The 26,292-nt window shown below is 37.9% G+C and overlaps 1 protein-coding gene across 1 annotated transcript in view; it reads right to left on the bottom strand.

The window, feature by feature from the left end:
* Positions 1-26,292, bottom strand: part of OXCT1 (3-oxoacid CoA-transferase 1) — an 82,732-nt gene that overhangs the window by 11,424 nt on the left and 45,016 nt on the right. The window contains exons 9-15 of the mRNA XM_083883994.1: positions 24,493-24,604; positions 23,932-24,026; positions 23,220-23,268; positions 20,024-20,096; positions 19,185-19,260; positions 4,761-4,850; positions 409-489 (exon numbers count right to left, since the gene is read on the bottom strand). Of these exons, the coding sequence (XP_083740120.1) occupies positions 409-489; positions 4,761-4,850; positions 19,185-19,260; positions 20,024-20,096; positions 23,220-23,268; positions 23,932-24,026; positions 24,493-24,604 (576 nt within the window). The remainder of the gene's footprint in view (positions 1-408; positions 490-4,760; positions 4,851-19,184; positions 19,261-20,023; positions 20,097-23,219; positions 23,269-23,931; positions 24,027-24,492; positions 24,605-26,292) is intronic.

Below are 26,292 nucleotides of genomic sequence, written 5' to 3'. Positions count from 1 at the left end.
TAAAAACAAATAAACAAAAAAAAAACCCTACCAGAAGCAAACAACAATATACCCCTTTGCCTCCCAAGCTGCAATTACAGCCATATTTGAAAATTTGTATGTCACAGCAAATTTTCAGAAATACTTCACAGGAAAATGAGGCGATACACCTTTTTCATGCCTGTCATACGTGGCATCTTTGTTCTGAAGGCATCTAAGCATACAGTTCATTATACAAGATGTCAAAACTTTAAAAGGAAAAAAATGAGTCCGAAGACTTCTGGATCCAAGACCTTTTGAACTCCGAGGCCATCTTTTCCCTTCAGTGGTAACAGATGATGAATATATTCTTCATTTTTGCTAACTTTGCCATTGTTATTAGGGATAGAGGACAAAATTATTAACAAGGAGTCAAGAAAAATACTTTACCTTTTCTGTAATGATGCGGTCAACACATTGTTTCCCAGTAAGTGGCAAACTGCATTTTTCCAAGATTTTATGGACATTGCCCTGTGTTTAACAATATATAAATATCAGTTTTTAAAAAACTCAAACATGTCCATGAAAATCACAGCTCTAGCCATTCAGTGTAATTTAAACATTCAAAGTGCCTTGAACACTTTTCAAATTCACTTCTATGGCTGACTAGAAAGAATCTTACTGTACCACTGAGTGGAATCCTTAGTTTTAGAAGTCCTGCATACTGTTGCTTAATAATCTGCCCTTCCTGCTATGATGTGAGGACAAGAGGTACATAGAACTTCACTAAAGATGCATGGAGGACATAAATTAGGGAACAACATTATGGACAATGTATTTCCCTGTCTTATCCTTTATCACAAATGGTATGCGCAGGATCAGCCACACACAGAGGAACTCCAATCCAGTTTATTTACCCATACTGTCTCTCGGGAAGTCTTTGTCTTTTTTTCCTTTCTTTTTCTTAATTTTTCAAAAATAATAGTTCAAATATCACTCTAGATCATACTAAGTTAATGTAGGCCACAAGAGCTCTGAAGGGATGTAAGCAGATGGATCATTACTTTTTTGGTCAGTATTTTTAAGTGTTTTACAGAAGTAGCATTAAGTGCTACTTCTCCCATTACCCCATGCTTTTATTTTTTTGTCTAATTATCAATTTTCAGTTATGCATTTCAAAACTCCCAGAGTATAACATGTCTCATTCAACCATTTAGAATCAGCAGTTTACCTTAAGGCCTAATCAGGGGCCATGTCACAGCCAGTTTGATTCTTGAGTAATAACACAGTGAGCAATCCATGTGCTTTTGAATTTATCTTTTTCTGTGAGAAATTATTTCTTCATTCTAGTTACCTTTGATTGATCTACTTATACTCAGTCCATCTTGAGAATGTCCTTGTGCAATCTGCCTAAGAGCCAAGATTAATCTGTGCTATTTGTAATATCTTCAGTAACATATCTGATACACTTTTCAGCCCTGTGAAATGAAGTGTCTCTTCATGGTACCCAACTGAGACAGAAACACATGGACACACAGAAGTGACACATTGAAAGGCCCCCTGTGACCCTGAGAACTGATACATTTGAGCTTCTTAACACTTGAGATGAAGATTACTGTATCACCAGCTAGCCTTAAAGATGAAATGCATTTCCTGATCTTTTCAAAGGTTGGACTCAATAGAGGCCCTTTTCAACCTAAATGATTCTGTGACTTTTGGAAGACACCCATCTGGGCACTATAAGAAGTGCAATTTAAATGGAACTGCACAAATTTTACCATCTGGACTTATTCCAATTTATTCAGGATTTGTTCAGATAAAGAAAAAGACTATTGTGTAGATACATAAAACCTTAGGTGTTCCAGTCTGCTTTAAATAAAAAATCCTGTTGTTGAAGAACAAAAATGTCCTTAGTCTTCCACAACACATTAAATTCAGAACTTTTCACAGTATGAGAAAGGAGTTTTCAATTCAGTACTCCATGTTTCAATCAAGTGCTTAAAACCAGTCTCCATTCTGTTTTTCTGAACAGACAACTCATTTCACAACATGGAACAATTACCAGCCCTTACTTTACTGTGTTTTGCAAAACATGTCAACGATGGTATGGGGGTAAGAACTTGACTTCTATTTCTCTCATACAGTATTTAGCAAATTAGACACAAATGTACAGGGATTGTTTAGACATTAAATATCTACTATTCTTTTATTCATGGCTATGAAAGAAGAGGTAATTTAGCAAAAAATACATAAAGGAAAACTAATGAATTTGACATAAAGTCCATTTGCCAAGTGTCTCTCAGTGGCCTAAGCATATAGAGAAAAAATTGAAATATCTTTCTGCAGATATGCCCTCTTGGTTCCTGATGTGCTGTAATGCACAGATTTTCTGAGGCAGACTGCTTCCAGGCAGCTATATTTAATTGTCGTTGATGAACTCAACCTCATAAAATAGTTTAGTCCCTTTTATATATTGAATTCTATATATTTTTGCATCATTCTCCTATCATCCACAACTTCATTAGCTGACTGTGTTAGGTGTTTCTTCTTGTTTCAACTAATTTCAGTCAGTTACCCCTACTTTGTTCATGAGGCAATGGGAATTCTGCATCCACTTTCTCCAGTCCCTCATCATTTTGTTTACTTGTCCGTTATCCTTCCTCAAGAGAAGTTATTGAGCTGAAGATTCTTCTACAAAGCTGATTTCATGTTGTCTCATCTATCTTCTGTACATTTTGGTATCCATTACATGTAGAAACTTAAGTAACTTAAAATGTAATTAACCTGGGACTGAGCACATTTGTTTGTATTTGTAACATACTGCATATCAGAGTTTTAAAGAGTAAAGTTCCTTGAGTATTTATTTGAGTGGTAAGACAGTTACTAGTTCAACCATCATAATTTAGTGTAAATTATATTCTGTCTTGCTGCAAGGACTCAGCCTATTTCTATGTGTACTGAAAGGAGAAGCACTATTAAACTCTTAGCAAACTTACTTCAATGTTTAACAAGCCATTGCTATTATTAAAAGAAAACAAACAACCAAACTTGAAAAGGATTAGAAGATCCGTCACAAGATCATAACTGAGACAAAACTAGCACAAGAACTACCTCTTGCAGCACCTCTTGAACATGTCCATTGAAGGCACTCTAAACTCTACAAGCAGTTTTGATCTCTAAACACCAGATTTCTATATGACATCATCTTCACATCTGAGCAAGCAAGAAGCATCGATAAGAAGACCCCAGAAAGTGGCTAGGTAAGAGGAAAAAGTGCAATTTAAAAATAATAATAAAATAAAAATATTGCATATTGTTAATTTGGCAGGGCCTTTGCACAAAAGCAGAAGAAATTATTTATGAAAACCTGTAACTGGCTCTCCAGAAGTGCACACCAGGTGCAACATGCACAAAAGTGCCCAAAGGAGGTATGTATATGCCAAAATAAATAATTCTATGCCTGACCTGTTCATAACAGTGAACCTGTATCTGTTTTCATTCTTTTCCTGTTTCAGTACTCCTACAGAAAAAACCAAAACAACTCAGCAAACAATTTCCAAACATTGTTTTGGAAAACTATTGTAGCAATAGTACCTTTAGGAGAAAAACCAGTTTGAATAATTATATTGTGTGTGGACTCTAAGCCTCAACCAAATTCCACAGTAAGTAGACATTTAGCATAAACATTTATTCAGATCCCATTAATACCTGAAGTGCGTGTCTGAGCAAATGGATAACTCCCCAAGTTACTACAGTTTTTGGGAGGCTGTGTGATAGTGAAGCAAGTCATAAAGATGAATTCATTTTATACTTTCATTTACTTATTTATGCATATAAAAATGAAAACTATCAGGTTAAACTAAGCCCTGCTACTCAAAATGTGCCCCTTGAGATCACAGTTTAGTATAAATTGTGAAACTACTATATTTTTCAATATATATTTGTTTTTTATTTTCAAGTGAAAACTAATTCTTCAAATCTCATTAAAACTGTTAATATTAATATTAACTGTTAATATATTTACTCTCATACTTACATATTTACTATAGTTTACCATGCAAATTCTGACAAGAGATATTACTTTGAACAATACAAAATTAATTCTTGTTGCAGACATATAATAAATATGGAGTAACAGAAACACAAAAATTAAACAAAAAGTAAATTTTTAAATATTCAGGATAGAAATTTTTCTCCTTCAGTACAATTTTTCTCCTGTGTTAAAAGTTTCAAATGAAAAGTTTCCTATGATCTTTCTGGGAGGAGACTTCTATCTATAGCATATATGTGTATCACTGCCCCTACCAAGAAGTCTCTAGATTAACCACTTACACATAATGATGTAAGGCAGCCTGCATCTCATCATGACAAAACCATATATTCTATTAAGCTGTCAGTACCAATTTGACTGGCAACTTCAAACATAAGTATCTTTCCATCATAACAAGTATTTAACAATGGGAAACCTCATTTTTCAAATTATTCTGAGGCAAAGAGTAGAGCAGCATTTACTGTAGCTTTGGCAATGGCCACCCCCATTAAATTTGCATGGAGTATCTAAAAAAAATGTGTGCAGCTTTTAAACATGAATTTAATATTTCATTTTTTCCCCATGGTGAATGATTCACTGACAAGAGCAAAGGAACCATATTAACCTAGCCTCCAGTTGCATCACCATAATAACTAACAGCAAAACTGTCAAATCCTCACAATAGCAGAATGAATATGGGGTTTTTTCCTGTTTATTTTTGTCTTTTGTGCAGCACAAAACACTGATTTAGAAAGAAGTGTCAGAGCCTTACCTTGGCTGAGTGCTCCATGGTGACAACCACTTTGGTCTGCGCACTGGATACAAGGTCCATGGCACCCCCCATTCCTTTCACCATCTTACCCTAAAATGAATTTTTAAATGGAAATATTATTATTATTATTATTATTATTATTAATTGTGTCTGCAAGTGACAGCACAAGATAGTCAACTTTTCCTGCATTGAAAGCCCATCTATTTCATAACCACAGTATTCAAACACCAAGAGTGAAAAGAGCTGTCTCTTTCTTAGCTCTATATGATGCAAATAGGAGAAGAGTGATGCGTAGAAAAAGGAAAGCCACTGCCACAGCTGTTTCCCTGGGGTGGAACCAAAATCTGAGTAGTATCATTGGCTTAGTGGAAGCACTGACACTGAGGAGCAATGAATTTAATTCCAATGTTTTTGTCTCTTAAAAAGCAAAGTGTATATCGTCCTGTTGATGGAAATGTCACTGCTTTCCCCAAAGAAATCTCTACTTATGAAACGCAGCAACAAGAACATCTGAACACTGTACATCCACCTGGCAGTTTAGAAAGTCTCTTGCCACTTCAGAAAGCCATACCTTGTATCATTGTATCAGCAAAAATCAATTGGTTTTGTTCTATTCCAGATGACTGTAGAGTTAATTTCAGAGCATGGGCAAATATGTAAATGTGGCTCAGTATTCACTTCCATTTGTCCCTCAAAACAAGCAACATGTTCAGCCTCTGGACTCATCCCTCTCTTAAATATGTGTTACAATTGCACATGCTATCACAGCAGCTGTCTTATGGCTTGGTGTTCGGCTATCTCTATTTTTACTTTCCATAATGTTATGGTATTCAATCCTGCCTGCTTCCTTTACCTTAAACTGGATGCATCTGATCTTGGAAGATAAAGAGGTCCAGACCTGATACACTACTGACAGGAAATGATCAGAAGTATAAAGTTCTACAAGTATCAGCAGAGCAATCACTTCTGAACAAGCACTAGACCCCAATAATCAAAAATGGGAACAACCAGAACTGCCAAGCAGGAAAGAAAGGAGAGTGGAAGAGAGGTTACTAGGAAACATGATGCAAGGAGAGCAATGAGGATGGTGAAGGGCCTTGAGGGGAAGCCATATGAGCAGTGGCTGAGATAAGGTCAGCCTGGAGAATAGGAGGGGAGACCTCACTGCAGTCACAACTTCCTCTGCAGGGGAAGAGGAGGAGCCAGGCACCGATCCCTTCTTTGCAGTGACCAGTGACAGGATCTGAAGGAAAGGCCTGAAGCTGTGTCAGGGAAAGTTTAGGCTGGAGATAAGAAAATGGTTTTTCACACAGAGGGTGCCTTTCATGCAGGGCACTGGAACAGACTCCCAATCATGTGGTCAGAGAACCAGCCTGACAGAGCTCAAGAAGCATTTGGACAATGCTCTCAGGCAGACAGTGTGACTCCTGGGGATGGTGCTGTGCAGGGCCAGAAGCTGGACTTTGATGAACCTTGTAGGTCCCTTCAAACTCAGAATATTCTGATTCTGTGATTCTGTCAATTTTACAGATTAAAATAAATAAATTTCTGCCTCAAATGGTTTGCATTTGCTTTTGAGTGGTTATATGGACAGTAATACAAAATTTACTACTACAGATATAAAGCCTAAAAGTTTATTATTAAATGGCTGGAAGACTTGCTAGTACAAAGGTTTTCTCTTGTGCTTCCTTTTATCAGCTATGTTTATCCAGTATCTCACAAGTATCAGTAACTATGGTCCATGATAAAAAATGTATGGAAGAGACTTGTCTCATTAAACTGCCAGGCTAGCTACTTGTCAGTCTCTAGATCATCATGGTCTCTTATGTAATGAAGACAATTGCAAAGGTTTGGCAGAGCCTGGTTTTTGGTAGCAGGAGGGCCACAAAGATAGTCCTGTGAGGAGCTGCTGGAAGCTGCCACGACGTCCAGCAGAGTCAAACCCTGATGGCTCTGAAGATGGACCTGCTGCTGGCCAAAACTGGGCCAATGAGAGAGGCTGGTAATGCCTCTGTGATGGCATATTTAAGATGAAAATCAAAACGAAGTCACAGGGTTTTGCTTCTTGTCAAAGAGGAGGAGGTGAGAACATGTGAGGGAAAACAACATGGAAACACCAAGGTCAGTGGAGAAGGAGGGGCAGGAGGTGCTCCAGGTGCCGGAGCTGAGATTCCTCTGCAGGCCATGGTGAGACCATGGTGAAACAGCTTTGCCCCTGCAGCCCATGGGGATCCCTGGGAGATGCAGAGATCCACCCACAGACCATGAGGATCCACAGAGAATGGAGAGATCCACCCACAGCCCATAGGGATCCACAGGGAATGGAGAGATCCATCCACAGCCCATGGAGAACCACAAGGGATGCAGAGATGCACTCACAGCCTGTGGGAGAGGGGCCCAGGCTGGAGCTGGTGGATGCCTGGAGGAGGCTGTGATCCCATGGGAGACCCTGTGGAGAGAGGGTCCTTGCTTCCAGGCTGGAGCAGCCTGTCCATGGAGGACTGCACCCTGTGGGTAGAGAGCCACATAAGAGCAGTTTTGGGAGGGCTGTGTGCCTGTGGGAGGGACTCACGTTTGCAGCAGGAGTGGTTTGGCTGCTGCTTGTGAGAGTGGACCCATTCTGGAGAAGGTCATGGAGAACTGTCTCCCACAGGAGGGACCCCACAGCCTCACAGAGGAAGGATTCCTCTCCCAGAGCAGCGGAACAAAATCTTAGTAATGAACTGACCAAAACCCCCATGCCCTGTATCCCTGCACTGTCAATGGGAAGGAGGGAGGGGCTGGGGGGAAAATGTGTTTTAAGGGCTTATTTTACTTCTCATTTTCCTCCTCTGATACTGCTAGTAATAAAATTTCACTTTCCAACTAAAGTTGAGCCTGTTTTGCCCTTGAAATATTTCTCCCAGTCCTTGTCTCACTCATGAGCCTTTGTTCTTTTTTTTCCCTTCTCTCTCCTCTGCCCAGCTGTAGCAGGGAGGGTGAGCAAGCAAATCTCATGGGTGCCTTGGTGTTTGGCCAGTGTCAAGCCACGAGAGCAGAATTCGCACACACACACACGCACACACACAAATATTCCTATTTTCCTACTGTTGGCACAGTGAAGAATAAATTGCATCTTCCTAAATCTATAAACAAGCCCTTTGGCATTGTTCAGACAGACTAATATTTCAAATTTATCACATACATTATCATTACTACTAAATACTTTTTTGCAAATACAAATGTGAAAAGCATTTATCTCTGTCCTTAACTTCCTGTCACTGCCCCGATCATTCTCCATCCTGCCTGGAAAAACAGCTCTAACAGAGACTGCAGTGACCTGCCTGCCAGAGACTGCAGTGACCTGCCTGCCAGAGACTCCATGACAAGATAATGCAGAGTAGCTGTAGATGACATATTATCTCCACAGTAACTCAGAATATGTTTGCATTGAGAATCAGGCTATCAATACATCTATCCTGATAATGCCATTAACTCATTTTCCAGGCCTTTTCATTCTATTAACTACAAAAGACCTGCAGAAACAAATAAATCCCTGAGGAACTAAGTGCTGATGAAGATCATCAACAAATGTACTGCTGAAGAAGCTGTCATACATAACTAAAAGAAGAGACATCATCCCTTTGTGCATGAAGAAAGAGGAAAATACAAGCTGAAGAGAAGGACTTAAGGATTTTAAATTACTTCATCTGCTCCTCCCCTTCAGGAAAACATATTCATCCCTATAGGGGGGTGCCTTGTAAAGCAAATCAATTCAGCATTAATGCAACTAGCTAAGTAATTACATGCTTTTATTTTGAGGAATATCCAAAGCATAGGAGACTTATATTGCTCTCAGTGCACCTACCAAACTACCACAACTTGTATTTTCCCCTACACCATACTGAAAAAGGGGATAGCTGCACGCTAAATTTGAATTAAAATATTCAAGACTAAAAGTTGATTCCAAATAGACATTTTGCTCATTCTTGCCCTACCCTGCTCCCTCCATTTATTTATTTAAGATGATTTTTGTTAGCTCTTAATTACAATGGTGCTACTACCTTAAGAAACCTTTCAGAAGTAAAGATTTAGTGTGGTGGTAGAGCACTGGTAATTTGAAGCACTGTTATAAAACTCATTTCATCAGACAGAGCTTGAAGTAAGAATAAAAGATTTTTGAATTAGCCATGGGAGGTCCAGTGTTGGCAGTTATTTATCAAAGAGTTGGGTAGAGAACAGACACAAACTGACAATTTCCTTGCAACTTCTCAGTTACAATACAAGGTGGGATTTATCCTTTTCCCATTGTGCTTTCATCAGCAGTTTTTTCTAAGTCTCAGTCCAAACAATACTGGCGCACAAGACATGGAAATTTTGGCCCTGATGCTTTGGGTTTTCTTAATTGAGATCATCAGCTCTCCTGCTTCTTTGTGTAGGTCGAAAACCTACACATCACTAGTGGAACTTCTTATAATGCCTACTTATTGCAAAATTAATTATTTTGTTATTGTGGTAATGGGGCATCTTTAAGAAAATATGAGAGAAAGGTATGTATTTTCTCATCTAAAGCATTTATATCTGAACATTATTTGAGTGGTCAAAATACAACATGAAAGAGCCTGAGGAATTATTTTAGTCTAATAGTAATTCCTAAACAGGAAAGTGAATGTTTGTTTGGCCACATGTGGCACCCAAGACAACTTGGCATTCCAGTGGAAACTTGTGAGTACTCCAGTGTGGGCCAGACAGTCAACATATCTTTCAAGAGAATGTGATGTTTTGCCCAAGTGGTATTTCAAGCAAGCTAGAAAGGTGCTCTTGCAAGCAGGAAACAATTTATAAGAAAATCCAAGCAGATAAAGAGAGACAGCTGAGGAAATAAAAGAAAAATTCAGGAGCCTTCTAACACTGTTAGGGTCTTGAATCGATGCTGGTGCCTTAAGACCTTCCTCCATATTCCCAGGGGGAAGGACTTTTCTTCTGTAACTGAATTTTATAACTATTCCCAACATTGTACAAAAAAATGCACCTGTACTGTTTTGCTTCAGTTAAAATAACGTGATCTTTTGGGACAAACAGGTATGGCGTCAAGAGTATAGCAGAGCTGATGCTAATGATGAGTTCAAGAAACAATGAAAAATTGTCAGTGGTAAATGCATCTTGAATTATTCCATTGAAAACTGAGTATCAAAGCACAGGCGAGGTGAAATTGTATACCTACTTGGAAAGGAATCAAGTCACTTCCCTTGTAATAATCCTTGCTCATGTTCCCAGTTGCCCTAATACTGCATTAAATAAATAGCATTCAGTCTAAAATTTCTCTTTCTTTCCATTAGATAAAAGAATACAGATGTCTCACACTATGCTTAAAGTTAGTGAAACTGCTGTTTCAAAAAGTCTTACAGAAGAGAACAAGTACTTCTACTTTAAACTGCAAGCTTCCCATTCAACCTCAATTTTCAGGCATCCCCCTGAAGACTATGAACAAGATGCTAGGATGAGAGAGCAAAGAATTTAAAGATGTCAGCATTGTCTCTCCTGCCCACAGAAACAGATGAGGTGTCAGGTATGAAAGGAAAAGTGGCATGAAAGGTGTCCTTATGAAAGGAAATTATTGTATCATGCCAAAGACAGACACTAAAATTCAGAGCAACTGGAACAGTATGAGCTTCACAGAGAAAAGCAGAAGCTAAGGTAGTGCAGTGGATACAAGGTACTGCCATCACAACTATCAGTGGTGCTGCAGTCAAAAGGATAAACTGAAACCCACTTCAAAGGTCTCTGCTCTTCCCCTCTCTGCAGAACTGCTAACATATATCAGTCACACAGCTCTTCCTCTCTGTATAGACACTGCCAGCACACAAGGGTCAGCATCAAACAACACAGCACAGTGAAGGAGGTCATCAGATCCATACATAATAATCTCATCATTTGTTGTGGGGTAACACCTGGTTGGTTGGGAAAGTGCATATTAGCTCAAAAGTTTGTTTTAGGAAAAAAAAACAAACTAAAATAATCAGAAGATAATATTTAAAAAATACGGATGCATAAATCTACTCTAACTTCATAAAAATATAGATGTCTCCTTTGCCCCTTGCTAACAGCCTTGTCCTGTATTTAAAGGACAGGTATATTTTTAGTTGATTTTAAAATGAAAGTCACAACTCTTCCAGATTTCACTTTCCATTTTTCCAGTGTAAAAGATTGGATGAAGATTGTATCAAAAAGGATGAATAAAGCTCAAGTATTCTGAACTGTACTTCCTTTTTCTAATTTACACTGATTTTATGTCCTTAAATATGTCCCACTTACAGAATTATTGTAATTATACTGTCAACTAGGACAACTAGATTAGATTTTACTCTGAGAAAAAAACCAGCACGAAGTCATTAACAGGATTTTTCAATCAGAAGAATGCGTAATGCAACAATACAACAAAAAGCTAATACTGGCAGAACACAACAAAACTAAGCACACTCTAAATGCACAACAGGGTAAATGTATTTTTTTTAAATATACAAAATAACCCTAGTTGGTGGTTTAGCCATACAAGAAATGGCCTGGTTTTGAAGAATGTTAACCAGGTATCTCCTAAGACACATACAAACACATAGAGAAAAGCAAAAATTAAAAAGTAAGTCTAATATCTGAAAGAATGGTGTATAAGTTCTTGAATTACCTCTTTTTCTTGGCCAAATGTAATAATAGCTCTTCTCTAAAATTTAACATACACAAATATGTGCACTAGCTATATTTATATTTTTATTTTCCATAATCAGAAAATTAGGGCTGCATGAAACACATGCAAAGGAAGTTGGGCAAATTTCATTCCTTCATTCTCACACAAGCCTAACTTGAAATAACCATTTGCAACAGATTTGAATGACAGAGTAAAATTCAAATGAATACACTGAGAAGCTGCATCTCAAGAGCAATGCAAAACAGTCTGTGACATGCTTCATTGAAATGGATTTCCTTTACAGTGATGAATGTTATTTCAGTGTAATGGGACAATTAAGCTGTCCATTTACTTTTGCATACCATTTCCAAAACACACAGCATAGTCTGCAATAATTAAATTTTACTGCCAACATAATACTAGTCTCACTTGAAAGTGATGGTTCCATATCATAGTAACAGTTCTTACCACTCACCCACAGATCAGAAGTCCTTTGACATATGCTTGTATTTTTGAGACAGGCAGAATTTCTTCTGCTGCCCTCATTATACAGAAAGCAGAGCTGCCACTTCCCACACTTAAAATTTAAGAGTATGAATAAAATACCAATAGGGAGCTCCTACATTCCTTCAATGAAGTCTGAAGAGAAATAAACATGAAGAAAATTTACAGAAAAAGCCCTCAAAAAGGTGGCAGAAGTAGAGCCAACACAATACACTTAGTTTCTCCTCTTTGGCTGCAGGACTCCTGCAATAATGATAATTTTGTGTTCCAAAGGTTCTGCAGGGCTTTCAGGCCAATGTTCTTTGGGAGATAAGCAGTAAGCTGATATATTACTGTAGGCGTAATTTCAAGATGTGTATCTGGAAAAACCTAATATATCATACTAAACTAGTGTCCCATTGAAAAGTAGATTTCCAAGAAGACACTGGGTAACTGCAAGTCCCATCCTTCTCTTCTGTTGAACTACTTATGTAGCCCTACTCATGTCCTAGACATCAGACAACTTGACATTATTACTGAAATAAACCCAGTCATTAAGCATATTTAACCTGCACATTATCTATTCATACAGATTTTAGCCCATTTGTAGTCCTTCACACATTTTATAGTTAATAGGTAAATTAATTTTCTTGCAATGCTGTACAGCTTGAAACAAAACACTGAGTTTAATGCATTCAGTGCCACAGATATACTAGGAAAACCAGGAGAGTAACTAGACAATGTGCTTGGATTCAAAATGAAAATATGCCTTGTGTGAAGACACGCCTACCCAAGCAAAGTGACAAACAGGCTGCCGTAAGGCTCCTCAGAGAAGACTTACAGTGCTCTCAGGCATTCAGGGATGCATTCAGGGATAAGTGTCCTTTCTTCCATCATTAAAAATTATAATTTTGAATAAGAAAAGCCCTTGTTGTGGAGCCCCCCGTTTCCAGGTTTGGTGCTACAAATAGCTAAAGGCAAAAATAAAACCAAAAAACCCTCATGGCACAGAGTAGGCTGGTCTCTGCCAATTTACCTTTACATTAAAAATGTTTTTACTAATGAGGTCAAAGCGTCAAAAACTGTGCAAAATATGTACTTTGAAGCTCTGTAGAAAAACTACCAATAATGTATAAAATTATATTCCTAATGCCTTAGGTTATACTAACCTCTACAGACTGTAAATTTAAAGATTTACTTTTGAATTTGAATGCATTTCCTCATTTCTTCTTTTCAGATAATCTTCTTTGATTTCTTTGATAATCTTAGATTTTTTTTGTCATTTTATTTAATTCTAAATGTTTTAATCCCTTAGGTTTGACTAGTCCAAGTTACAGCAATAATAAAAAGCTTAAGATTTTTTTTTTTTGCAACTTTATTTAATTCCTGATATTTTAATCCCTTAGTTTTAGTTAGCCCAAGTTAGAGCATTAAAAACTCAGGCTGCTGAATATAAAATGTAATGATTATTTTTTCCAAGGAATGATACAGATTTATGTATCCAAACTACACCTTCTGCACAAATTACATCACTCTCTGCTTCTCTTAGTGCTAACTGCACTACCTTAGCAATCTAAATATGAATTTTAGACTCTAGTTGAAGAATATACAAAGCTAAAGTTTATTTTCTAAGTTTGTATTGTTTCTAGAAAATAGGGATGATAGACAGTGTCAGGTCCTGTATCATCTCTCAGGCTGCTGCTTGTTAACTTCTGGACACTAGGCTTTGAGTCTGCTGCCTTAGGAAATGGCCAGCTTCTTTCGTACCTTTGGATCTGCCCTTGTGAACTTACACAAATCCAGTTTATTAACCAGTCCTCTTTGATGGTGGGTACTAAGTGCTATATCTACACATCTCCTAAATACCTCCAGGGACACTGACTCCACCACTTCCCTGGAGAGTCTGATCCAATGCTGGACAATTTTTTGGTGAGGAAAGTGTTCCTACTGTCCAATCTAAATCTGCCCTGAAAAAATTTGAGGCTGTTTCCTCTTGTACAGCCTTGTACAGCCTCCCCATTTGTTGGGAGAAGAAGCTGACCCCACCTGGCTACAACCTCCTTTCAGGGAGTTGTAGAGAGTGCTAAGGTGCTCCCTGAGCCTCCTTTTCTCCAGGCTAAAAACCCCAGCTTCCTCAGCTGCTTCTCACAAGACCTGTGCTGCAGACCCTTCGCCAGTTTTGTTGCTCTTTTGTGGACATGCTCCAGCACTGCTAAGTCTTTGCTGAGCAGCTTTCCAGTCACTCTGCCCCAGCCTCTGGCACTGCCTAGGGTTGTTATGACCCAAGGGCAGGACCCAGCATCTGGTCTTGTTGAGCCTCACACCACTGGCCTCAGCACATCAATCCAGCCTGTCCAGATCCCTCTGCAGAGCCTTCCTGCCCTCCCGCAGATCAACACTCCATCCAGCTTGCAGACTGACTGAGGTACACTCAATGCACTTGTCCAGATCATCAATAAAGATAAGAATCAGGGTAGGCCCCCATACTGAGCCCTGAGGAGCTCTACCAGTGACCAGCCCCAGATGGATGTAACTCCACTCAGCACCATTCTCTGGACCCAGCCACTCACAGTTATTTACCCAGCCAACTGTCCCCCCATCCAAGCCACAAACAGCCAGTTTGTCCAGAACAATGTTATGGGAAATGATGTCAAAAGCTTTACTGAAGTCCAGGTAGACAACATACACAGCCTTTCCCCCATTCACTAAGCCTCTGTCATGGAAAAAGATCAGGTTCTCAAGCAGGAATTAAACCCATCTGTCCGATCTCCTGGTTGTCCTGTATGCCCTACATGATGGGACTCAGGATGATCCATTCCATGACCTTCCCTAACAATGAGGTCAGGCTGAGAGACCTGCAATTCCCTGGATCCTTCTTCTGGTCCTTCTGTAGGCAGCCGTCACACCTGCCAATCTCTAGTCACCTGGGACCTCCCAGGTTAATCACGACTGCTGGAAAAGTGTCTCAGTGAGCACATTCATCAGCTCCCTCAGTACCTTGGGGTGGCTCCCATCTGATCCCATAGACTTGTGTATGTCTAAGTAGCATGGCAGGTTGGTGACCAGTTCCCACAAAGTGTGGAGGGTTTATTCTGCTCCCTGTCCCTGTTTTCCAGCTCAGAGGACTCAGTCCCTGGGGAACAACTGGTCTTACAACAAAAGACTAAGGCAAAGAAGGTATTAGGTACTTCAGCCTTTTCCACATCTTTTGTCACTGTGTTTCCATGCCTCCAATGAAGGATGAAGAACTTCCTTAGCCCTTCTTTTGTTATTGATGTATTTATAAAAGCACTTTTTACTGTTTTCTATGGCAGTAGCCAAATTAAGCTGGACTTTGGCTCTTCTGATACTCTCCCAACAGAACTTCATAACATCCTTGTAGTCCTCTTGAATATGCCACCTTCTCATTAATGATTTACTACATAGTTGTATTTTTAATGGATTAGATATATTTTAATATATCTAAAATACCTGATGTCATGGATATTTTATCCATTTTGTGCTTTCAGATTCATCAACTTCCAGCTGCAGAGACCCTCCACTATTGTTTCAATACTTTTTCTGCTAGTACAGAGTGTCAGCTGTATCAGTAGTCATACTAGGATTGTTTAATCTTATGAGTTGTTCAGAAATGCACATTAAAAAGACAGAGGCCTTGGTGTCACAGGGCGACATGGCAGAAGTTCTGGTGTTTTACTCTGACCTATGCCCAACCTCTGATACATGTCACAACAACCATCACAGTTATGTGCCTTCTCTTTAGAAGGATGGGGAAAATAAAGCACTACTTTGTGCAAGCTGCAGCTGTAGTACTTTTTAGTAGATTTGGCCTTTGCAGAAGGGCAGGAGAAACTGTTTCATAAAAGCTTCTATTCTTAGGGTTTCAAAAAGACACTAGTTGAAAGGAACTGAAAGCAAGTACATGCAGTCAATCACATATGTGCAGTCAATCATACATGAAGTCAATCACACAACTTTTAAAAACATGTGTGACAACTAATGCTGCTGCTCTGTACATGCTTGGAAGCTGCCCTGCTGGCAGCAATTTCTGATATTAATTTGAGACAGACAGATAGATCACAAATGTTCTGCACTCATTAAACGAAATGTGGCTCCACCCAGTAGCAACCAGCAGCCACGTTGTGGCCTATCTGCCCCACTCCATGGTCATGACCTCTGTGCTTATCTTCAATTACTCTTGGCCAGCTTCTCACAACTGCATTCTCTTCCCAGGGGATGCACAGAAATTTGCCTCCTTCTCCTTTCCCTCCTCAGAAACTCTCTTGTTAGTTGGAGAAATACCGAAGTAAGGAAGACAAAAGGCCATTAAGTTGTAGTACTTAATGGAACAAAATTACCAATAAATGTCAGTATTTAGGAAGTAACTTCTGCCTAAGCAAACAGCATTGTTTACTGCATGTGCTTAAAATATTCACACCCTCTTCTTCCTTTACTCACGGGATTTTTCTCTCCATTAAAAGTCAGGAGACAAGAGCAAAGAAAGGGCTGTAATTACTGCAATGAGACTTCCTCAGCTCAATTCCTAGAAATAAGTGCAAGTAAACACACACATGCACACGCTGGGGCTCAAGTGTTATCAGGCTCTTATGGGACAGAAAGGACTGCTTCATAATGGTACTTACTCAAAACATACAGAGCTATTACTTGCCTTTGAAATAAGGGCAAATATCATCAATACAAGAATTCAAAAGCTACACTGTATAAGAAATATTTAACCAAAACTAAATGGAAAGTGAAAAATGTTAGAACAAAATACAGCTTGAAGTTTCCTTACACTATAAGTTTTCAGCAAAGTCAGTCTTTGTATCACCCACACACAAATCTTGTGACTAAAAAAGAAACACATCTTGCTCACAATTAAATTTAACTGACAATAATATATCATCTTATTTACAGGAAAAGCAGGGAGTTCTGTATATCTATGGGCTGGTTAATCCCATTTTAAAAATCTGTACTGTAGAATAGTAGTAGCACATCAATAAAGTAGATTAAGACTCATCCATCCAACAGATCTCCATAAAAGTAACCAAAGAGAAATTATTGCTGCTTGGAAAGGCTCCTGGTTGGATTTATGAAGTGTTATTGGCATTTTTACTCAGGAGTAAATACAAACTCACTATAGAGGAAATTTGCAAACAGCCAAATATTAGTAAGGGTGGAAAACAACAACAGCAAAAAGTAACAAGGATCCATCTGATGTATACTGTAGTATGTAGTAACAAGGTACATCTCAAAGGCAACAAAAAGTCAAACAGTATTTCAGTTGTATTTTACACTTTCTTGTTTTGAAAACTGTGGAGGCCCAGGGGCCTCCCAAGGTTATTGTGCCACAGCCAGGGAGGGGCTAAGGCAGATGAGGAGAAATGCCCCTCTAGATTAGGGTGAGAAAAACCTTCCTCCCATGGGCCTTTGTAGCCAGATGTTAATACCTCTTAGGTTTCATTGCTCTATTTGTTTTTTAAGTTTATGTCACCCTGTTCAGTCCTCATTCACCATATATGCTCCTCTCCTAGAATGTTCTTCCTTGCCTTGAACCCTGCTGGCTCTGTCTTACAGCAGTACCTAACCCCTATTACCCTATTAGGGCCTCCCTGTTCCTAATTACCCCTCCGCACCACTTCCCTTTAATCCTATTGGACCTCAGATCCACACCATTTGTCTTCTTTATAACCCTGTGCCCTCAGCCCCCTACTCCTTCTCGTCCCTGATTCTGTTCAAAGCTGTTCTTGTCCCTGAACCTCTATTCTGTGTCCCTGGACCCCTCTGCTATTCCCGCCTGTGTTCCTGCATAAACAGTCTCTGGATATCCAAATGAGAACTTGCCTCTTTATTGCTTCTCAGTGCCATTGCAGTCGTGCCCTTACAATCCCACAACCCCAGGCTCAGAGACACAAAGTTGCTTTTTAGGACCCTGTGACTGCCCTCATGCAGTAACAGAAAACATACCTGTTCCTCATAAATCTGGGGCTGAACAGAACTGAGAGACAACTTCATAGGTAAAATAAGCAATACCAGATATAAAAAATAATCTTCTCAATATATCAATTTCTTTTAGAGAACATAAAGCACTGAGGGAAGAACATGTAAATCTGAAACATTTTGAGAAAGATTACAATCAATCTTAGCTTCAATGTTTCAAGAAATGTATGTGTAAATGGATCTTTTTATTAGTACAAAATGCTGTCTTCATCTTTTGATAGTTCAGATCTTGGAAAGTACACTTCAACCTAGCCATAATCCTTCTCATCACCCAGAATTACTCACCCAGACACCTGGACTAACCCTTCACATAACCCCTTCTCCCACATCGCTTGTATGGCTCCAATGTCAGACTTTGTCCTCTCTCAATAAAGGCTGCATCTTACAGTCCAGCCACTGCTCCATGATTTTTATGCTCAAAGGTCTGCTGTAGGTCTCTCTGCTGGCTTCAACTAATGCTTCCCTAAGAGACAAGGACATTCATTCGGGTTTTTGTCCTCCTCTAATCATCTTTCAGTTTCCCAAGGCCTTTAACACTCCTCAGGCAGAAAGAAATATGTCACATTACTTCAAACAAGGCTTATAAGAAAATTTGCTTCTAGACATCTCTGTTACAAACCGTATCTGAAAGTACCGTATTGAAATCCATTGAAAATACCAAACTTGCCAACAGTATGAAAATTACTAACGTTGTTTAATTTAGAACATAAAGTTCAAAGAATGGCTTAATGTTATGAGCTGTTTAAATAATGCTGGAATTAGCCTATATTCCTATCATTGAAACCTGAAGGTCTGTTTGGCTAAATACAGTATTATTGCTTTTTTCTTAATGTATTTGAAAGGCCAATGCTGCAATATTTTGACAGAAACACAGGAAAATGATGCAGACTATTTTATAGTTTTATAAGAACTACATGCTGGTTTACACTTTCCTTCAACTTACTGCTCCAGGTACAACCATACAAGAGTCATCGCTGTCAAGAAAAAGCATCAGTCCTCACCAAAAAAAAGTGACATTTGAATGGCATGGATATAAAAGGCAGGAAAAAGGTTTGCATAAATAATGTTTTGCTTTTCACAATGCGCAATCATAATTTAAGAAGGCTGACTTCTGATAATGGATTGCTTGGTGCCAGCAGTATGCAGGAAAAATACACATATCCTCTACCTTAATACTTTCAGCTTCACACCTCCCATTCTACTTCTGCCCTTTTCTCCTTCGCCTGGTCCTCAGCTACATGTTATCCAAAACACTAACAGTAGTTCAAAAACCTACTTACAGGAATCATCCAGTTGGCCAGGTCACCGTACTTAGACACCTGCATAGCTCCAAGCATTGTCAAATCAACATGACCTCTGGTAACAGAAAGGGTGTAATTAGCACATCATGTTCAAGTAATGGCCCACAAATCTTAACAAGCCTTTGTTCATTCTCACTACATCAATTCAAAAATGATGGCATATGAAAAAGGTAGCAACCATTTGTCACACATGTATTTGGGGCTTTTTCCAACTGGATATATCACTGATGCAAATGTCTCTTTATGCCTACTGAGCCTCGAAAATGTTCCTACTTGTGTCTGGTTTGGTTAATTGCATGCGCAGTCAATAATCTCTGAACTCATACGTTTTAGAGCACTCTTTAACATATTTACATGCACCCATTATCTTTTCAGAGCCATTAGGATTTAGTGCTTGTTTGCATCCAACCTGCTTTCCGAAAAACAAACAAAAAACAGGTGCAGACATTGAATTTCCATTAAGGAGGTGGAATGAGGATCACAGTTGCAAGCTGAGCAAAGAAAATATACTGAGTGCAAGTACAGATTAGATACTTGGAAATGACAAAAAAATAGTTGTTAAAACATCATTATAAATGTGTTTATAGATGGCCAGGTGGTGGTAGGCACAAACATCACCATGGTATCTATTAGTTTAGTGGGGTTTTATTTCCAATAGCTAGATCTACCTTCTGTAAACCATCACTGATTAAGTCCATGATAATTTTACAGGTTGTTAAATGCTAACCACATTTGGAAGAAATACTAATGAGTTCAGTCACTGAAGCAGTTTATTCTTTTCCTGTTTCAAAAAGATCAGAATTTGTGTTGTTACATACCCTCTTATCATCGCAAATGATTCATCGCTAGAGAAATAGGAAGAACCTGGAAGAACAGTGACTGTCTCCTTACCTGTAAAAGAAATAAGCTACAGTATGCATTGTTTCTTTGACAAATGAAGTCACAGCTATTTACCAAGAAATAGGAAGTTTTTAACAAATTCCTTTGGATTCAGTACAACTACAGACCTGATTACACTTACTTCATCACATGTAAACCTAATCAATCCTATTGAATTGTGATGCAGTTTGTTAAGAGTTTATAGAGGCAGAATTGCCCATCACAAACATCGGAGTCTATGAAATATCAATGGACTTTGGGTTTCTGCTCCATTCACATAAAAAGTAAGAAGTGTCTCTTTTTAAACAGAGAAAGATAAACAGGCTGCAAAGAAAAGCAAGCAGATTAGATTGAACAGTTTATAGTGCTAATGATGAAAAATACAAAAAAATAAATGACTGGTGTAGTCTACTCTTGATTTTTTAAAGGGCACAAGAAAATGTGCTTCTCTGTGCTATAATGTTCTCTGAAAAATGCTTGAGTCAAGCAGTGGAGCACACCTGGAAGTGTCTTATTTTGCCTTTTTCAGGGCCCTTTACTTCCTCTTCTGCCAGTTCTTTGAAACAGACTAAGCAACAAACACTTACATGGGGTGCCTCTGAAAAGGCAGAAGAAACACAGATGAAGGTGAAATTATTTTAAAAATTATAAACTTGAGAAAAAAAAATTTAGCAACATGTGACCTAGTGAAGAAACAGAGTAGCAACAAAGAGGAAGGGGAATGATGCATCATTACACAGTTTCCAGAAAACAGAGGAAAAAAGACAATGTGTTTAACTAAGAGAATGCAAAAAAGGGAAAGAAACAAAAAAGGGGAAAAGGGAAATAAAACTTTAAAAATAGAGATCTAAGATACACGCTTTAATTATTGAACTCATCTGAGGTATATTTTATGCCATTTGTAGGGAAATTAAATAGAATAGTATAGAATTAAGGTCATACAAGTGCACATTTCTCAAGGAATTCACCATGCTAACACCCAAACCTGCTGAGACAGCCTGAATTATCTTTCCCTACAGGGCACCCACCCAAGGCACTGAGAGAGAAAACAGGGTTTGCAGGCAGCAACATGGAGAGAGAAGCCTGGGATAAAGTAACAAGATAATGATGAGAAGAAAGACACATGGGGGGCTTAGGACCACAGACTATTGTATAAAGAGCACCACATTACCCACTTCTTAAAATGCTCTCAGGAGGTCAGTACTTCTATTTCTGCTGTAATACAGTAGCCTACCTTTCAGTTTCAGTCAAGATATACTTCAAATGAGACATTAAGAAAACAGGACAAACAGAAAAACACATACATATTTCAGAGCAATACAATTACATTTGCAGAGAGAAATTTGGCAAAAGCCCAAACTAGGTATACGTTTTAAAAATCTTAAACTGGACTTTGGGGCTGATACTGGATCATTCAAGTTAATGAATGACAACAAGATTAATTTCTATTCCTCTGCCATTCAGCTTCTGTTTTCTTCACATGATTTTACAAATTTGATTGGAAAACACCTAGAATGGTCATAATTCAACCATGTGAATGTATCAGCAATTATAGCAATAATTATTTTGGTGGTCGGTCTGATATTTGTCTATCCCATATCCTGTTTACTGCAGCTTCAGAGGGACATATGAAGCTGCTTAACACTGAATTAACAATACTAAAATACTCTAATTTTCATGTTTCATTCTGACCTGTTATGTTAGCTTCATCTCTTCCAGATTAACTCTTAAAAAATATTTATCAACTATAAATAACAATTCAAGATCATCTCTATCTCCACGTTAAAGTACAACTTCTTCAGAGAATTTATGAAGTTCTTGAGTATTTTTTTCACTGTCATTTTGTTATTATGTTCATTTTTCATACACACCCATAACAAAACTTAAGTTCTAACGTGCATGCATATAATTTCACTCATAGTATTTTTTTCTTCTAAATATTTTTTCTTTCAGTGACTCCTCTGACATATTCCTTCATGCAGTTCTCAAAACAATTACATATATACTGGTGAAATGCTGGACTCAATTTCTTATATAATTTTTAATTTCAAACCAGAAAATAGCCTCAAATAACTCCACATTTAAAATACAGTAACAGAGGCAATTACACAGCACTGTGATAAGTATCATCTAGCTAAGCCAAGCAGCAAATGATTCAAGTCAGTGAACAATTTCTGGACTGATATTAAATTAAAATTATTTTATGTCAGTGCTTTATCTCTTTTGACTTTTCAGAGTTTAATTGTACTTACTAACAGCTACTGAGAAAGGTACTGTCTGAATAGATACATATGTAGACACCCATACATGCATTTGTATGTATGCATGTGTATATTTAAATACAATTATTAAAATATGAAATATGTATCTTTTCCATATGAAAAAAGAAGTCTAAAATGCCAGGTCTATTACCTATACCAGTAATGTCAATAACAAAGTTACAAGTCCCACTTCTGTTTATCACAATGTAATATTTAGGTGTATTTTTACATGGAGGCAGAGAATGCACGCAGGCACAACTTTTCCATGAAAACAATAGAAATCAGACAGGTGCACTAAATCACACAAAACTTACATTGTTAGATTGAACAGCATTTTCCAAGGTGAAATGCCCCAAAACAGCTGGGCAACAACAGTATGTGAGAACTGACACTCCTTGCTAAAACTGGCAAAAGCAGCTGCCCACAGCAGTGCCCTCGGTGTGTCAGTTCCGAGCTGGGCAGCTCTTTCCCCCTGCCTTGGTTACCACTCCCTCTCTGAATGCAAATGAGTTATATTCCTGGCTAGGAATAAACCAGGCCATTATACACTGGATGTTTTAAAATATGTCCCAAGCATATTGAAAACCATTTTCTAGAAGACTCAAGATGAAAAGCAGCAGGAAAACAAACTCATATTCCCTTACAGGCTGCACAAAACAATCACTTCTGAAAAGGATGATTTGATCATTTAGTGATGGGCCTGGAAAAGAGTCTCTCCCTGTAGAAGAAGACTGTCACTTAAATGAAGACAAATACATTAATATCTATTATCAAAGAAAACAGGACTCTAGGTTCAAATACTGAATCAAAAGAAAAATTTTATATTAACATAGCTATTAATTTTCCATTAATTAAATTTAATTAAAATATTTACCTGCATTAATCAGATCTGGATCTACTTCATTTTCAAGTGGATAAGGACCCTGACAACAATACAGATGGTATGTCAAGCTTTATAATAAAATACTTTTAAAATACTATTAATAATTGCCATATTATTTCTAATATTTATTACCAAAACCAGATCATGCATTTTTAATCTTTTTAAAATCAGAATTCTATTTTTTATCAGAAAAAAATCCTAACATTACAAGCCGGTTTATATCAAGTATAAAGTGCCTGATGGACATATTTTTCAAGGAGGTTAGAATTACTAAACAACCATGAAGGGAGAGGTTTGTTTGATTTGGGTTTCTTTTTGTTCCTAACCACAGTGGCAGATATTTTTCAGAAAAAGGTTGTAACTGCAACTTCATAAAGCCATATAACAGTAAAAATACTATTCACTTTAAGCTTAATTTTAAATTATGCTTGCTAAGGTTTACAGTTCTTGGTCTTGCAAATTCCTGATTGTTTTGAGTCCAGAAATACACATTTTTAAGGACATCCTTAGCAAAGTAGCACCATAATCATAAAACTAGCATTTCCTAAAAAACTTCCCTGTACCAAAGTGAGGATTTTGTGATAACATAATATTGCATATATATTTTTAGTACTATAATAATCAAACTGGAGGTGAGCAGGAAATAAAACCCAGCCACAGCAAAATAAAAATACTATAACAACTGACCAAGACGTATTCTTACCAAACCCAGGACTCCATTTTCACTCTGTAAGTGAACAGTTATGTCTGGGCTGATGAAGTTACTAGCCAACAGTGGGATTCCAATACCCAGATTAGCTGAAAAGAAGTGGTTAAGGCAGAAACACACATTGCAAACCAGTAAATTTTAAAAAATTACTCTTATACTATTAGTAGATTAGAACTCTTCCTTTCACAAGCACATTTGTTTTTACTTAAATATCTCATATTTGTGATGAATTATTTTGCCATTTGGACTGTCTAACTACATTCTGTCAAATCCTTTACATGACAAAAAAATCAACAGTGCAAATCAAGCTTCTTTTCCAACTTTTCCAAGAAATTCTCTGACACATTCAACTGCTAACTAAGCCACCAGACATAAAGACTCCATGTATTTTATGTGTTAGCATCCCTTATGTTTCAATTGGGTATTAACAAGATGAGAGAATCATAGGGTCTAGTAAAGACAATGAGCAGTTCTCATCAACCTGTTCTAAACAAACAGATGGATTTCTTATTCTAGTCAGCAATCACTTTAACCTATAGCACAGCTGAAGGATACCATACATGCCATCTTCAAACTCTAAAGCAGCCCGTTTGATGATCCTCTCTCTCACATTGTCTCCTTTTTTTTGTTTGGCTGATGAGTCTTCAGGCTTTCGGATTGATAAACGCTGCAAAATAAGAAGTAATCCTAAGTAAAGATTAGAATCCAGATTTTTGCTTCTCAAGACAGAAAAGCTTGATTTGTGATTCCACTAAGATACTTGGTCTAAGAATAAAGTTATTTTTTCATCTTCTACAAAAAAAACCTTTTATTTTTTGCATTCAAGCTTAGCTAAGTCAATAGAGTGATCAAATATCGCCAATGACAGCCTTAGAGCAAAATATTATTTCTTGGTCTGTATTACCAAACCTGAGACATAGAGAAGTGGTGAAGAAGGCACCAAGCAGTAGTGCAAATACTAGTGAGTCTGAGATTCATTACCCCAGAGACACCTAAATAGATTCGTAAAATGTCAGCTAAAAATACAAATACTGCTCTCTTTCTGCATTCATTCAATTCAATGAGCTATTCTAGATTTATAAGGATGAGACAGACAAATGCCATTCATCTAAAAATACCAGGAGCTATGAATCAAAATCTTCAAACTTAACTCTATAATCTTGCACACCCCATGAAGTTGTTTCCTGATATTTTCTCAGCTTAAGTTCATGTTTTGTAAATCACATGTAGGTGAAAATGCCATGACATTCAAGAAGTTCGTAACATCTTTCTTTTAAATTATTGTCTATTTAGATTATGCTCTTTGCGCATCTCTCCTTTGCATATCAAATTCCTCTGGGCTACATCATGTGCTGCACCCCCATATGTCTTCATACGCTCTCCCACTTCAGGCTACAATTAACACATCAGAAAAAATTATTCTGTTACTTTTTATCACCACAAAAGAATTTTTGCAAAGTCACTTTCCCCTCAGGCAGTCAGAAAAAGTCGGTATCAATCCTCTTGAATTTCCCATCACTTCCTTTTTATGTCTTGGCTATTTTCCCTAGAATTGCTTCACTTGTGGATGATGGATAAAGTAAGAAGAATTAGAGAGGGTTTCTACACAGCAAAGAGAAGGCTGGATAGAAATTATAGCTGGTGCTAGAGAGACCACTTCTGAGCCATATTAGGCAGGAACGGCTATTTAAAGCCAGTAAGAATTATGACAGACTAGTTTCTCTTTATTTCTTATATTCCTCATCTTCTCTCACCACTTACCATACTCAGTGCTTTCCTACATACAGCCAGTTCACTTATAAAACTTAACAGAAGAGTAAATAAATCTGCCTTTTCCTTCCTATAACTATACCTAGTGAGAGGTCCCACTGCCAGAATTACAAAATTGCATAATATAACTTAAGCTCTGTTACAATTTTGCTTGGCAGTTTACAGTAGCTTTCTCCCTCACCCCTGCCCCACTTCTTTTCTGAAGCATATAGGGAAGGGGGCAGATGACCAGGTAGGTATTCACCAGGTATTCAGCACTAAGTAGGTATTCACTTCTGCAGCTGAGATGCAGTAGAAGTAAGAGTTTAATAAATTAAAAAAAATATTTCTGTCATAAAAGGTAAAGAGCTTTTCTGGGAGATAATGCAGCCATTCAGAAGAAGAAAACAGGCCATTAATTGCAATCTAATCCAACACAACCAGAGGAAAAAAAAAAAAAAAAGGTTTGACACATCTGTTTGCAGTCAATTACTCAACAACTTGCAATATGCTTTTGCAGAATGAACAGATGGAATTTAAAAAAATGCTTCTTAACCTTAGCATTCACAAAAGAGAATGCTCAGAGAAAAGGCCTCGTATGACTCC

This window comes from Zosterops lateralis (assembly GCF_965231275.1).
Source record: "Zosterops lateralis genome assembly, chromosome: Z".
NCBI lineage: Eukaryota > Metazoa > Chordata > Aves > Passeriformes > Zosteropidae > Zosterops > Zosterops lateralis.
The sequence above is the reverse complement of the archived record's forward strand: the minus strand, read 5'-3'. Positions and strand labels throughout refer to the sequence as shown.